The 17,169-nt window shown below is 33.4% G+C and overlaps 1 protein-coding gene across 1 annotated transcript; it reads right to left on the reverse strand.

Moving 5' to 3' along the window:
* Positions 1–2,247: 2,247 nt before the first annotated feature.
* LOC110110096 (pyruvate kinase isozyme G, chloroplastic-like) lies at positions 2,248–15,248 on the reverse strand. Its single transcript, XM_020841405.2, has 12 exons — positions 14,819–15,248; positions 14,069–14,350; positions 13,665–13,830; positions 8,884–9,018; positions 8,670–8,780; positions 8,482–8,570; positions 4,596–4,658; positions 3,927–4,102; positions 3,290–3,392; positions 2,951–3,126; positions 2,733–2,841; positions 2,248–2,640 (listed from the first exon to the last, which is right to left on the reverse strand). The coding sequence occupies exons 1-12, from the start codon at positions 15,041–15,043 to the stop codon at positions 2,533–2,535; spliced, it is 1,743 nt and encodes a 580-aa protein (XP_020697064.1). The 5' UTR covers positions 15,044–15,248; the 3' UTR covers positions 2,248–2,532.
* Between the last annotated feature and the right edge of the window lie 1,921 nt (positions 15,249–17,169).

Below are 17,169 nucleotides of genomic sequence, written 5' to 3' on the forward strand. Positions count from 1 at the left end.
ATTAAGGGCAAAATGGGAGTGGTTTGAATAGACGGTCGATATTGATCCCTGATCATGGATCGTTTACTAGGAATTTGAATATTTTAATAATATCAAAATTTAACGATATTGGGCTCATTAGATTCGTCTCGTCGAGCCACTCAATTTGAATATAAGCATGTCCCATTTGGAAACCATTGTTAATCCAAATCATGGTTTAAAACTTCCAAATGTGCTTCAGGCTTTTGATTTGGACTCATTTGGGCAAGGATTGAGTCGAATTTAGTGTCGTTAGGTTTGTATTTTCGAGACGTTCAATTCAACTGTAAGTTTACTGAAATCAAAGTTTACATGGTCCCAGATTTAATTTTTGAAGTTTCCAACTTGATTTTGCCTCAAGATTCATGCTCGATCAAGATAATTTTTTAATAATATATTAATAACCAACTATATCAATATAATCAGGCTAAGACAAATAGAATTGTTGTAAGTAAATAAGTATGCTTGATGAATAATTTAAACTAGTCAAATATTTTTTAAAGAGTCATTATAGGTTTGATTTATAAATTGCCTTCACCATAATATTTATATTGTTATATTTTAATTATAATATATATTTTTTTTCTAATTTTAGAAGTAGCGTGAAAATTGATACTTGTCGATACATATGGGTTTGTTTTCTTTTTAAACTGTTATGAGTTCGTTTAACAAACCGATTTCATAAGAGCTTCTAGATATGCTAGACTGTTTTATAAATACTTTTCTATAATTTTTTGAGCAATGGATTTGAAAATATTAAAAAATTTATTAAATTTTTATGCTAAAAGTGAAATAAATAGAATAATTAAATTTATATCCTTATGACATTTTATTATAAATATCTCAAAGCAATTACAAAATTTAATAAAAAACTTCATTTCCATTATAATTCATTTAACAACGAACAGAAACAAAAATCAAAGAGAAAAGAGAGATTTAAGATTCAATAATTTTAAACTGGATGTAGTAATAAATATTAATATTTCCGAGACGCTCAGTTTGACTGTAAGATCGTTGAAATCGGAGTTCATATGCTCCCGAAATTAATTTTTAAAGTTTTCAACTAGCTTTTGCCTTGAGATTCGTGCCCGATCAAGATAATTTTGAGATGACGTATCAATAATCATAAAATTTAAGCAATTTTTTTAATTTAATTTCATATATTTATTTTGATTTCAATTATTTATTTAAGAAAAGTTGATATTTAGTAATTTTTAACTAATTATAGCTAAATTCGAGTCAAATATGGGGCATAGACAAACAAATAGAAGGGTTACGTTAGGTAGTCAACAACTAGAGTAAAATTTATCGTTTAATCATGACATAAATCATTTAACAATAGAATAAGGATCCACAACTATTCTTTCAGTGCTCCACTTGGCATATCTCCCTCCATATCTAACAAATATTTTTGAAGTTTTTGCAACGTAAATAAGACTTCTAAAATGTTATCCATATAGTATGTAGGTTTTCTGAAAGTATATAGCAATGAAATGAAACAACTTTAGAAGTTTCACAGCTTTAAAGTTCACAATTAAGCTTCGTTTGAGACGGTTTTCCTTTTGCTTCTTAAAGCGCTTTCTAGTATTAAATTTTTTATTTTTGTACTAAAAATTGCTTTATGAAACAGTAAGAAAGCTGTCCCAAATGAAGCCTAAATTAATTACTTTGACAAACATGTTTGTGACTGGCATCCACTCATACTGACATGGTCCCAACACTGTGTCCTATGCCTGTCTGTTTACTTTGCAGTGGTGGAAACTAAGGATCAATGGAGCTTAGTAGGTAGGCCAAAAGGAACAAGGAACAAGCCCAGGATGAAAGTAAGGGAATTGCTTTTGTTGTGGCAAACTATGGCTTCATTTGGGACGGTTTTTTTGTTGCTTCTTAAAGCAGTTTTTTAGTAAAAAATTAAAAATTTTATACTAGAAAACTGCTTGAGAAGCAACAAGAAAATCGTCCCAAACGAAACCTATAAGAACTAATGACATTACTAGCCCAGTAACCCATCAAGAACATTCAATCTTCTTCTTAATCAACGCTGGTACAAACATTTCAAAACATAACAAGTGAGGGAAATAACCAAATAATCGGCCGATCATTGCAAAACCAAAAAGGGATTGATTTGTCAGGCATTTTCTCATCTAAAACTATTACAATAAAACACAAATGGCTGTAATATAAAGAAAAAGGATGTAGTTTTATAAATTCTATTTCAAAAGTAGTTAGTTGGTGTCAAAATCAATTTATTTCTTGCTTAAGAACAGTCATATATTTAGTCTACATAAGCATTCAAATGAAAAGAAAAAAAAAATACATCTTCTCTGAAAACTCAAAAAATAATCTTAAGCTGGGAGCAAATTTAGGCTTTCGTTTGAGACAACTTTCTTAAAGCTTTTTAAAACAGCTTTTAAGCACAATTAAAAAATTGTTTTAAGAAGCAGTGAGAAAGACGTCCCAAACTAAGCCTTAGTTAAAAAAAAAGGGCCTGCTCTAGGGGAATACATGTCATCCTCAAACCTTTCGGACTTGAACATGATGTGTGAACTCATTTCGCCATATTGGGCGAGTTCCACTCTGAACAAATGTAACATACTCTCCGCTCTTCAGGAATCCACCCTTCTGCAAATAAAAACAACCCAATACAAATTAGAACCGCTAAGAAAAAAGTGAAAGCTGGAACAAGCAAATCGGCATTAAGCTCAGATGTATACCAATAAGCAGTTTATTGCTCTAGAGAAGGTCTCTTCAGCATCATCAGAAAACTTCATATAAATAGGTAATACTCCATGATAAAGTGCCAGCCTTTGCTTAATCCTTACCCTAAATAGAAGTGCATAGTTAACACCTAATGTATCATTTTTCATAAAAAAAATCCAACTTTTTTCATAAAAGCTGCAGCTCATAGTACATTTAAATAGTAAGAACTTACTCATCCGTAAATGCAAATATAGTTGAGGATGGTCGACAGTGACTAAGAAGCACAGCCATGGAACCAGTTCTAGTGAAAACAACGGTAGAACTTCCAATATTGTTGGCCATAGTGGTGGCATGTGAGGCAAGCATTGCACTCAAATGGCTCGGACAAAGCTCCTCGCCAGGAGCAGCCTTAGGAAAAGCAAGAATGGTTTAAGAAATACAAATATGATGCAGAAAAAAGTTCTTATCACTATGAAGTGGACCTCTAAACAATTTAACTCAGAATTGTTGAGATAAAAATTTATAAATAATGAAAGAACGTAATATTTAATGCAGGTTACAGTTTAGATACCTGGAAGGCTGTTGAAAGACTTGAATGAAGTTTGCTTGTTAGAAGTGTTGATTCAGTCCTCAATGCCACGGTGTGCATCACATTCACTGCTTTTATAGGATACCTAAACCACCAAAAAAAAGCTTGTTTGTTTGGACTACCTCAAAGAAATATAACTGTGCGTTGATGTTATACTTTAAGTAGCTAAAAGCATATCCGAACAAAATCATAACAAACGTTTGGCTTTTTTTTTTTTTCCACCAACATGGAAATCCCTCCTTTATGCACAAAATTATTTAGGTTTCATTCGGGACGGCTTTTTTATTACTTTTTAAAGCAGCTTTCAAGTACAAAAATTTTAACTTTTGTACTAGAAAACTGTTTTAAGAAGCAGTATGAAAGCCGTCTCAAACGAAGCCTTAATTATTTTAGAAAGATATGACCTGTAAAAGTTCTTGTAGATCATGACTCAAAAAACTAGAACTCCTTAAGCGCAACAATCTGAGTTATGCACCAGTGGTCTGAGTTATGCACCAGTGGAGTCATATTCCCTTCAATACTCCAAAATATTAATTTTAAAAATTCCAATGAGGGAAGATAATAATAATAATAATAATAATAATAATATTAATAGTAATAAATTTTCAAATAGACCAACCTCCCGTTGGCTGTTTCACCAGAGAGCATAATGGCATCAGCACTTTCACGCACAGCAATTGCTATATCAGAAACTTCTGCTCTAGTTGGAGTTGGATGGCTAATCATGCTCTCCAACATGTTGGTTGCAACAATTACAGGCTTCTGCAAGCTGCGGCACCTTTTAATGATCTCCTCCTGATAAATGAGTTGAAAGACACTTATCAAGTAGCTGGAGTAAAAGTAGAATGAACAATTTAATTGTTTCTCGTAATAGAAGATAGCAAATGTTTTGGTCGATAATAGAATACAGGCTAACAAAGGCCATATATTTTAATATATAAACAAATCTTTCGTTACCTGGTTATGAATCAAAAGAATTTTTATGGTTTGATTCTATCCACCAAGTCACCAAGAACAACATTAATTCAACACACAAGGACAATATCATGATCAAACTAAAAACCATATGAAAAAAGTTAGGGATTTTCGCTAATTAAAGGCGAAAAGATTGATTAAAACAAAGACACTAGTTTAGCATGGAGAAAGATTTTTTTTTTTTTTTAGTATGGAGAAAGATTGATTAAAAAGTACCATTTCATGAGAAAAATTTGTCAATGTCACAACCACTTATTGGAAAAATATAATACTTCAATTTTTTACTGTTTAATGCATATTCTAAAACTTTTACCTGCAGCAGTGGAACTTCTTCTATTGGAAGTTCTGCTCCAAGGTCACCACGAGCCACCATTGCCTGCAAAAAAAGATATTAACAACAAAAATTGACTACCCAAGGAAGATAAGTTAATTTGTTGCTTTCTCAAATAGTTTTCTATTTACAGAAAGAAGTGTTTTTTTGAAATGCTTGCATCACCAAAGTATGTGATCAATTTTTTTTTATTCAAATACCTTAGAAAAAAGAAGAATATGAGTCCTTCAAATGATGACAATAAAACTGTGTATTGTAAGGCCCCTATGTTTCTTAACAAGACAATATCAGATCAAGGTTTGTGGGTTTCAATTCTTGTGCAGTCAATTATCTTAGGAGCGTGCACTCAATTATGCTTGAAGCTAGCGACGCCTATATTTTAACTGCGCTTTGCACCGAAGTCTTTTTTTCTTTAGGATTTAAAATGTGTGTTTTAAGAATGAATTTTAAGTGTCAACTGTGTACTCTTCCAAGTATCTATTGAGTACCTCTGTTCTATGTATTTACTCATTGAAGTTAATGATGGGTCACTACAAAAGTTTAGTCACCCCCTCTCTAAAAGAAATAAAGCATCTGGCATTAGGGACTAGAGGTAAAAGTTTTGAATCTAAATTCAAAGTTTATGGAAGTGGCTCAGGTAACTTCAGGTGACAATAAAAAACAACTATACTGTCAAATTATTGAAAGACTTTGTTTTTTTTGAAAGGATACTTTGAGGTTTTTATGCCTCTTTGGTAGAAGTAAGTTGTGGTTACAAGTCTATGGGCTCCAAAAATTTTGCTTTTGGGTGCCCCAGCCTCTCCGCGTAATTTAGGGAGAGTTTTAATGAATTAAATTTCATAGAAAGTTTTCCTAAGGCAAATTGGTTAAAAGATAAGACGCTCACATATTTTGCCCTCATTTAGTGAAGACTTTAAGATCTTCATTTATGTGTCCTATAGGTGCAAGCCCCTGTAGTCAATTACTCTATAAAATGACGAGAGAGTACTTTTGATCAAGACGAGTCATTAAATAAGCACTTAATACACATCATATAGTAGCAACAATTTTAGATATTTAAGATTATAATTAAAAATTTACCACCCTTTCACTAAAAGTAGATGACAAAGGGAATGACGACAAACCCAATTAAGATCTCAGGATTCCGTCTTATCGGGTCGTCATGATCTCTAATCAACTTAATTAGAGGGGGTTGTAATAGCCCAAATTTCATGTTTAAAAAAATTGCTCTGTGAGTGCTACTGTGTCGGGGTTGGCAGCGCCCTGGCATTAAGCTCTAGGGTTTTTGGAGAAAAAAAAAGGATTTGAGTGAGCGATGCGGCGCTGGGTTAAAGGTGAGGATATTTTGGAAAAATCTAGAAGATACGTTGGGAGCACAGCGGCACCGGGAAGTTGAGTGCTGCAGAGCTATGTTAGAATGGTGGATATTAAATATTAAAATACCTCAATCCATTTTATCCAAGTCATTTCCCCTCATTTCATTGCTTTGTCGGGGAAAGAAAAGAAAGGAGAAGGAGAAGAGAAGGGAGAGAGAGGAGGGGAGAGAGAAGAAAGAGGTCTTTCAGGGCTTCTTCATTAGTTGCTTCTAATATAAAAAGTGTTATGATCATTATAAATGACATCTTCTCTACATTTGTTTTCAATTATTTTGAGTTTAGTATATTTATCTCTCCTAAAAGTGATAAAATTTTGATATCTTCCATTTTAGAGAACTTTCACCATATAACTTTTGATATGTAATAGATCTCATTATTCTAAATATTTTGCTTGATTAATATTAAAATTTCACCAAGTGGTTTGGTTTATATAACATTTTGATTGAAATGAGTAAGGAAATGTTATATACAAGAAAAATAGTTGCTAATATACTAAACATGAATATGAGTTATATGATGTGCATATGATTACTATTCATATAGCATGACATACATGACATAATACATACATAGTGATGGGCACATGGGATAGATCTATATATTATGATAATTGTATATGATGTGAACAAAATACCCATCATTTTGATATACATGATATGTAATGCATATAGAACAAGCAAAGTAAATGAATTAATGTGCTATATGAGATGGATGGGATAGATATGGATCGATTGATAAGACTAATGACTAATACCAAATAAAACTGATGAGTAATATGATAAGTATGTATTGATAAATTGATAAACTAAGAAGACTAATGTGTGACATATGACTGAAGAGATGATTGATGAGATTACTGATGAGTGGAAACTGATAAGACTGATAGATGATAAATATGGTATTTGAATGTAAGCAAGGGAAGCTGGCTATCAATACTATAATAAATATGGGTTGGCTATTAAAGCACTAATACCTTATAGAGGAGGTGGGTCGATCCAAAATCTTTAAACGTGATAGTCCGCCTATGGGCAAGGACATGGAACTTGAAATGAACATCACAACTTGCTTACGAGCAAGAATAGGGTACTAGTAATAAATATTATAGCTCGCCTATAGGAAAAAAACAGGAAACCTGTAACGAACACAATAGCTTCCTTACGAGAAAGAACAAGAGATTTTGCAATAAACATGATAACTCACATATAGCTCACCCTAGGTCTACAAGGTACCCTTGGACGAAGCAACTCATGGCTGCCGACAAGGATCCTTCTGTCAGGTTGGGTCGACTACCTCTTATGACTAAGTATATCAGGGACCACGAAGGCCCGGGACGACGGAACCATGGGATCTTAATCGAGTAAATTATCTATTCCTCCACCATTTGCTTTAAGTGCAAGATGGTGGAAATTTCAATTTTAAATATCAAAATTTCTGATACCAAAGCCCAATGCTGCTACTATATGCCAGATAACAAGTATCTTTACGTATCTGATCAACGACTAGCCTTAATCAAAAGTTCTCTTTCGTTATCGGGAGGGGTAATTAACTATAGGGGCTTGCGCCTATAGGAAACCAGAACTCATATCATAAAGTCCTCACCAAATGAGGGTGAAATCTCTGGTTAGTGTCTTATCAACAAACCCATCTGCCTTCTCAAAATTTACCCCGAAACTTAATTACGTTAAAACACCCCCGAAAAGCAACGAGGGAGGCCGGGGCCGAATTTTCAGAGCCCACAGAAGCGACGGAACCAATATCAAGAACACGAGAATGGTGAAGTCTTTCCCTAACCCTATATCTTCAACTCTCTCAATCATGGCATCGTTTAATTATGAAAACTTATCCGCTTAAACCGTATTAAGAGTGTGAGTGAGTGGATCTTTCATATTGACTATTCTAATTGTTGAGTTAGGGATTTTCTTTAAAAACCGCACATTAGCATGATATGATTTGATTTGATTATTTTGTGCTCCTAACATTATTATGTAATTGATTACTTGATATTAATCACCGTTATGTTGGCTTAAATCTTTGCTAAGAACATAAGAAGTTGATTAATTTCAAAGCTTTTTCTATGCATGTGTAATTTTCTGATCCACAACATTTGCCTATACACACATTCTACATCACATTTTCCAGAGAATGTCTCCACATGTTCTAATTTGAGAAGTAAAGCAAAAAATATACTAAAAAATATGACTTCATGAACAAAGAATTACACTACTCAATAACTTCATAATCGACAATAGCGCTTGAGAGGCAAGATATATTTGATCGTAAGTTCAGCTAATACTGCTTATATAAAAGAGTTTAATTTTGTATCGCTAAACATTGCTCTTTCAGCTGCATCAATTATTGCAGCTACATTCAGTACAAACTTAAAAAGAAGCGGGTAGGTAATAGCATTAAGATCATGAGTGCTACTTTGGCAAATAAAATCTTCTGCTGTAAACTAAGGCATGGAAAAGTTACATGTCCAAAAATTTTCATACCCCGTCAGAAGCAGATATAATAGATTCGAGGTTTGGTATTGAATCTGCACTTTCAATCTTAACGATTACATTGATATCTGCTTGACGACCTGAAATTTCAAGATGTAAGAGAAAAAAAATTAGAATCATAATTTAAGACAAAAAATATGTATATATATTAATAGAACAGGGATTGATTGAAACCTTACTTTTAAGGTAATCTTTTAGTTCGCAGACAATTTTCGCATCTTTGACAAATGATAATGCATAGAAATCAATTTTGTTATCCACCCCGAATTTGATATCTTCCCAGTCCTTTTCTGTCAGAGCATAATATTTTATCAATACAGAGACAGTGACTTAACCAGATTAAAAAACACGTATAAATTTTCCATTTGCATATTCTAAGCAAAATGTTCAGACCTGTTATAGAAGGCAAGGTAGCACTTTTTCCTCTAACATTTAAATGACGTCTTGATTTAAGTTTTCCACCATCGACCACTTCACATTTTACCGTATCAACAGTTTTTGCCTTCACAGATAGTGACATCATCCCACCTATCAGTATAACACGTAGGTGAAAACGAAGCTTAAATCATAAAAAACCTTATAGATAATAACATTATAGCATGCATGTATACACAAAGTTAAAGGTAACATGACCATCTAAAAAAAGAAAAAATATAGAAGGATAGGTTTCATGATGCTACCGACCTAGTTGGCAATCCAAGCACTTGGCAGAAAAAGGTTTAATTTATTCATATAGTCATGATTTTCTTTCCTCCTTTTTTTTAATGTAAAAGTGGAGTGTTGAAACATATCTCATTAAAAGGAAAAAATGATACACAAAAAGAATTATTCACCAGGAAATAAAAACTAGTAGAAACTTAAAAAAGAAAGGTACAAATAATTCTAGAAATAGCTTTTTGCAAGTATTTGGAAAGTTGTAGTACACTAGTACTCCATCAATTTAAAGATTTTAGTCGTTTTCTTCCCTTTAGAATTCTTACAGCAGAATAAATAATGTGGGGACGGGCGGGGCAGCTCAGTGGTTGAGCGAAAAAATTCCTCCCCCGGCTCCCATGTTCTATCCCTAACTGTCCCCTAAAAAAAAAAATCTGATATTCTGTAGCTTTTATTCTAAAAGCATTTAAAGTTCCTTTCCTTCCAAATAATTCATATCGGTGCAAAAAAAGAAAGTATCACACAATTTCCAATTTATCTATATGACGACATTGTATCTCCAAATGGTAAAAGTTTAGTAATGCATTTAATTGTATTGGTAATACCAAAAATATTAGAGTTTATCCCGAATACAGCAATTAAAGAAAATATGAAAGATGTTTTCTGAATGAACTTGGCACATAATGCAAGTTTATTGAAAATTATTTCACATTATACTATCAAATGTTGAATAGAAAAATGCATGCACCCTCAAAATGCATAATATTGTCATTGAAATTTATTTATTTTTCAATTTGCATCACACAAGTAGAAACATAATGTAAATTTTACAATATGGTAATACCATCAACTATATTATACACAGGCTTGAATGTGACTAGATTGTGGAGAGAATGAGAATGTTATTAAAGATGTATAAGGATGGTGCAAAAGCATGCGGTAGTAGCATCTATCATTAAAATAATTCTAAAAAATTAACTTACGAGACTCAATGAAGATGAAAAGAAGAACAAGATCATAATCATTATCCTTACCCTAACTATTTTGAGTTAGTTTTACAAATCTTCATTTTTTATTTGATCTTGCTAAGTTGACACAATCTGTAATAACTAAGAAGGTAACAATAGATGAAATCTAGCAATGGAAAGAACATCATTTTTTTTTTCTCCCAATAGTTGGGCGTAATGGTTGTTTGGATATTATAATAGTATATGGATATGAAAGAAAGTATTTTACTTGATCTTGATTTAGAAGCTAATATTCTACTTAAGCTAAATGATTCTTCTATTCTTTTGGGTGAGCGAGCCCCCTATAACTGATAGATATTTTTTGGGAGTGCTGCGGCGTTGTGCATGGCAACACGATGGTGCTTCCCTCTATGTAGGGGTGATATTTTGGGGAGTGATGTTGTGTTGTGCTCTCTGTCTGGGAGCATCTATAATGTTTGAGAGAGTGCTATGATGCTGGGAAAATGAGCATTATAGTGCTATACAAAAAACAATATTTTTATATATAAATTTTTAAAACCATTAAAACTTACTCCCTCACCATTTCCCTCACCCTTAGTTGTCATCTAAGGAGAAGGAGAAGAGAAAAATTAAGAGAGAGTTTTGGAGGCCGCGAAGCCAGATTCATATTGTCGAGCACGAGATAGGCTTCCATTTCTTTAGTTTAGTTTTCAATTTGGGTAAAATGAATAAAAGTTACGGGGTTTAATTAATTTTAAAAAGTTTTAAAAAAATTTTCTCCATGTAACTTTTAGTATGCTATAGAGTATGTAGTTATGGGCATTTTGACTGGTTAAATTCAAAATTGCATTGGTTGGTTTCAAATGTGTGGGATTTTTCATATGTTTTATTATATATATTGATTTTAATAGAAAGTGTTATGATTCAATAAAATCTTCAAAATGATGTTATAAATCTCCCATTTAAATATTTCTATGAAATGTCATTATTGAAGATATGTACAAGTTCTACCCCAATGTATATTGTGAAATATTGTACATGCGTTATGTTAGAAGTTAAGTATAAATGTTGAATATGTTATGTTTCATTCTTACATGTTGCTGCTTTGCATGTTCATATATCGGGTGCAAAATGTGGGAGATTATCGGGTTCAAATAATGTTTCAAGGGCCCTTACATATTCATGTTTAGGTGTCCTCCTTCTGTATTACACAGAAGAGAGATGATCTAGTGGAGTTATAAGTAGAAATGAAATTATAAGGGGAATCAGATATGTCTCCATCTATCTTGTATAGATGTGAAATTTGATCATGTGAAAGTAAAGTTATAAGCGGACAACGAGATATGTGCATAAATTATATTTTCATAAGTTGTATTACATTATGTGTTCTATTTTTAAATCAAGTACAAATTTAAAGTTCAATTCTAAAGCCACGTACAAGTGAATATAAGTTGATGTTGTTGATACATACGAGATTAAGTACTAATCAAGTTAATATAATATGCAAGTTTATATGTTACTGCTTACAAGTTAAGGAAAGTACAATACTGATATGTTAACTCATATATGTGTTAAAAAGTAAGTAGACACTAAAAATATGTTACAAATAAAATGTTTCACACTTATCATATAATCTTAAGATATAAACTTAGCATTTACTTTATTCTCTTTCATGTTATTTAAGTAAAGGTTATTGAATGCTTTAGTAAAGGATGAAAAGCCTACTGAGCAAGTAGTTTCTCACATAGTGAATTACATATTATTTCAGAAAAAGGGAAATGTCCAGTTGAGTAGAGTAGAAGTTGATCAGGAGGAGTTAGTTCGGTAGAGGTGTTATTTTGATAGTCCAGTTCTTAATTATGTATTTTGATGTTTTACAAATATTTTTTACTATTATATATAGTCATTTTTGTAAGTAATATGAATTTCGTTTATTTGTGTATCTTTTACCTCTGCATTTCTAAATGATTAGCTGGCTCTGATAGGTAAAGTTGAGGTTGAGTTAATTAGGTTAAGTTTAATTTTCCATTAGATCTCGGGGCATGGCATCAACATCCCAAAAAAGAGCATTAGCATTAGTGGAATAATCTTCAGACATAGGTTGCCCATGAACTAACTAAGGTTATGGAGTACATTGCCTAATAACATGACCATGCTGACGGAACTTGAAATAAGCAGCGAACTATAGGTGCCTTTAAGGGGTCAATTTCTTGGACACAACAATCAATGTAGGATAAGCAAGAAGGACCATCACTAGTAATGACTAAGTCCCAATTTCATGAAAAATAATTATAATTAATTTTATTCATTTTTTTTAGAATTTTGACAAGCAAGTCACGTGAGTTTGGAGTGAATGCTATCTATTTTAAACATATTTTTTGAAACTCGTCAATCAACCTAACTTGAAAATTTCCAATGGCAATCATCCATATTATGAGTGGTTTATTTAATTTCCAAAATTGAAGTCAATGAGGGTGTCGGCCATATGTCTTGGAGGGATTTACTGTAGAGGGAATTATGGAAATTATGGTGTGTTTTAGTGTTTCTTGCTTTTTTTTTAAAGCACTTCGTTCATTTTTTATACGCCCATTACTTCAATAAAAAAAAAATTCTGATCACTTGCAAACTTGAGTCTACAAGATTTTGTGTTGTCAGCTTTTGGATTGATTGTAAATCAATTATAAGTAAGATTTGTGAATTATAATATAAAGCTTTATCCCTTTAAAATTGTTCTCCCTCATCTTCACTATCTTCCCAAGACCTCAAACCCTTTAACTTCTTTCAAAATTGAGTCATATTCCCCTCACAAAAACGCAAATCTTATTGTCCACCTTTTGTGATCAGTTCAAAGCGAAAACTCATAACTTTCTAATCACACATTCAATCAATCTTAAATCACCGCATTAGTTAGCTAGCTTCCTAAACTTCAAATCTAGAGTTTCCCAAACTTTTTTGACAAAGAAAATCCAACTATCCATTGTAAAAAATGTTTTAGCCAAAAATATATCCTAAATCCAAAAAGTTTTTTTTTTTTGTTAAAGTTAGAACAACTTCTAACCATGTTACCATAGGCCCCTCTCTTTTCCTTCATGATGCTTCGACACTAGTTTTATTCTACCTCTCTAATGAGTGATTTTGTACCCTTCATTATATATGTACAAATATCTTAAGCATATTTTCAGCTTGCCTTTTCTTCAATATCTGTCACTTCATCCAAGTTGAATCAATAAGATCGATAGATAAATTTAGAGTGAAAGGAATATAAAATTAATAAAGAATATAAAACGTAAGATGGTTCAAAATTGCAAAAAAAAAAAAGCAATTACTAGAGTTAGCATCACATTTAACACAACAAAATTGAGTGAAGAATGAGAATTCATAGATTATACTAAAAAGTAGGAAAAAGATTTTTGTTGTTGTTGATGATGACACCAAAGTAACATCTAAAATGAACAATAAGGAATCTAGCTAGTCATGCAATCCTCAGCAGTAAAAGTTAAGATTTGGAGAATTAAAATTCAACCAGAGGTATGCAATAAGAAAAACACTTACCATCAACCAATATGGTGTCTCCAACGTCCACATCGTTTACAAAATCATCATAATTCACACTGACAGTATTCTCAGAGCTGGCTCCTTTTTTTATGGTAAAATTGAATTCCTGACCTTCTGCAAGTAAAATGGGCTGAGCTACATCCCCACTTCTAACTTCAGGCCCCTGAATGAAGTTTACAGCTTCAAACGTCAGGTAAATAGCAATTTTCATCAATTTTATAACCAACGTGAGAATATTTTTTGGCCTTTCAAAAGAGTTTGCTGGTTGTTGGTTATTTATTCTCCTTCTAGTTTAAGAAACAGATATGCCGCAAGAATGAATAAACCAACTACCATAATTAATTAGCCAGAAGAAAAAAACTGTTAAAAGCTTCAGGAGATTTTGCAGAATGTTTAGGTACCTTGGTATCCAACATAATGGCAATAACGTTATTTTTGTGCCGAGCATTGTACTCCCTAACCAAATCAATGGTTTTCAGGTGTGATTTATGATCTCCATGTGACATATTCAGCCGTGCAACATTCATTCCTGCTTGAGCAAGCTTCCATATCATTTCACGTGAACTTGTAGAAGGCCCAATTGTGCACACAATCTTTGTTTTCCTTAGAGAATTTGGAAGCATCTGCATATCTCTATCTTTGTCATCCCCTGATTGTAGCTCATAGGAGGCATTCTTTTTCTCCTGATGAAATATAAAATAATCAGAAAGAGTTGCAAAAAAGGGAAGTATATTAAATTGATTTTTCTGCATATTTTGCAGCAAAACATTAATAGTCATGTTAAAAAAAAGGAATCAGAAATCATTTTGTTGAAATAAGAAAATAAACCTTCAAGTGCTGTTTTTAAGAGCCCAAAAGCACTTGGGATAAAATAAATTTAACAGAATTTACTGAATTATATAATCTCCGTGCATCCATTAGAAGAACTTGCTTATTCTCCTTAAGCGCTGCTCATTTTAATCAAATTTTCTGCCTAATATATTGCATTCATGCAACATAGAATAAACATAAATATAAATAAAATTTCTTGATTACCAAAATTGCTTTGCAACAATCCATAAACCTATATCGAAGCTGTATAAACCCACCCCTAAACTCCAAAAACAAAAGATTCGATCCTCCCAGAGCAGCAAAAATAAAAAGAATCTCACCAGATTCGCCACACCGTTGATTGCTGCAAAGCCAACCCGATCGCGCTCAATCACTAGCTCCGATCTCACCACCAGGCCTCTCCGCACGAAAGAAGACGAACGTGACTTCCTTCCAGCCAGGCGAATCGCGCAGCTTACATGCCGAGAGGAAGCCAACCCAACACAACCCCCTCCGGCCGGCGGCATTCCCGTTTTCAGGCCACCTATCTCCACCGAAGACGCCATTCTAAACACGCAAAGAGCAAAACACGAAGAAGGAGAGAAAAGTAAACAAAGAGGGTTTACGGCGGCATATGGCCGGTGACTTCACAAATAAATAGCGCTCTCTCAATGGATGTGAGAGAAAGAAGAGAAAAGTGGGGTTGTCGATTTTTCTTTCTATTCCGGCTTTCCTGGAGTTCCAGCCCGAGGGCCGAGATCTTCACGGAGAATATTCCCTTCCTCTGTTACCTTGCCATATACAACGGCTTGATGTTCTGATAGGCCATGTGTCGGCAATCGGACGGCTGAAGTTCGTTTGATGAGGAAAACGTGTTATATTGTACGGGGGTATTTTTGGAACGTGAGATGCCCCGCGAGACAGATCAAAAGAGCGTGCAGCGCAGCGAAATATGGTTCAATACCGTTGATCTGCTTCGGATGGTCGTTGATATTATTTGCACCGACTTTTAGCGCGGAATTTGTAGATCGTTTGATGCTTAGTTTTTGAACATCTTTTTTTTTATTATTTTTTAAAATAAGTTTTTAGAATAATTTTTTTTTTGAGAAAATTTGAAAAAGTAATGATCAAAATTTATCTTAAATGAAACTTAAGTTTCATTGGAATAATTTTTTATTACTTTTTAAAATAATTTTTTTAACATATTCGAAAAATAGATGTTAAAGGCTACCCTAAATAATGCCTAAATTACGACCAACTTGCATTGCCAACATAAATACATGGAAAAAAAAATCTTGCATTGCCAACATAAAAATCAGAAGGGACATAAGGAGAGAGGTTCAAATTCAATGGAGGTGAGTTATTTGCGAAAGATGAGTCGTCCTAAAGGAGAGGTGACGCCCTAACCGCTCCTTTTTTCCTAGTGTTTTTGTTTTCTCCTCCTTATCCCTTGCCTCTGGCGCTGATGGAGGCCACCTATTATCTTCTCCTTCTCATCTTATGAAATCTCCTCATCCAGATTTCCCCCTCTCTAATCCATTTAATAAACATCAAGTGGCATCGCATTGCAAGATGTTACTCTATGGTAGCCTTTCGACCTTAGATTTTTCACCTTTATCCTCTCCTCTATCAGCATCAACTACTAAACCCCCATCATTTGCCTCATCTCCTCTATAGGCCGAGACATCCATAAATTGGAAAAATATGCTTACCTCAAAATACCCTACCGCTACTGACTTCCCCCTCGACTTTGTACAACCTGTGTACAACATTACTCAATTCTCTGATGAAAAGGTTCATAAAGGTGCCAAGGAATGGGACATTTCGCTCGTTTGGTGCACTATATGCATGTGATCATATTTCAAGGCTCTCCTGTACGCCGTTAAGAAAGTTTGGCAGCTTAAAAGGTACCATATTTCTAATCTCCCTTAATGAAGGATTTTTTCTCTTCAAGTTCTCTTCTCCAACTGATTGTAACATGGTATGGAATGGAGGTCCTTGGATCTTTTTTGCAAATTGTTTATCATTAAGAAAAATGGATTGTATATTTCATCCTAAAAATAAGACTAGTTCTTCTCTATTTCATTGCGGATTAAAATTATTGATCTTCCCCTCTCTTATTGGAACCCTAATGATGTTTCCAAAATAGCAAGCTTATTTGGTCCCCCTCTTACAGGGGAGTCTCTTGTTATCGAGAAATCCAGGCTAACCTTCGCAAGAGTGTGTGTATGAATTTATAGAAACTCTATGCTTCTAGATGGAGTCAACATCATCATCTCTAGTAAAACCCAATCTCTTTGTATAATATATGATTGGAAGCCTTAGGCCTGCTCTTGTTCTGAGTCATTATTGCATCCACCAATTCTCTGCCATTCTAACCCTTTTCTATCCTAGGAAATGATGTTTCAGTCCATGGGGAGGAGTCGAAGTAGAAAACCTAAACAACATATTAAACACCCATCAAGAAAAAAAAATAGCAAATTAGACCCATCAACTTGCTTCAAACTTTAACCCTCCTCAACAAAATATCCATTCAAATCAATCCATAATTGCAAAATATTCTACATCTTTATCCACGAAACACCCACCTCCTCCTCTAAATGCTCAGCCAAAGCACCTACCTAACCTAATTAATCCTCTTGATGACCCTACACTATCCTCTGACCTACAAATAACTATAAATGATGATATA

Source organism: Dendrobium catenatum, unplaced genomic scaffold (genome assembly GCF_001605985.2).
Source record: "Dendrobium catenatum unplaced genomic scaffold, ASM160598v2 original_scaffold_155404, whole genome shotgun sequence".
NCBI classification, from domain to species: domain Eukaryota; kingdom Viridiplantae; phylum Streptophyta; class Magnoliopsida; order Asparagales; family Orchidaceae; genus Dendrobium; species Dendrobium catenatum.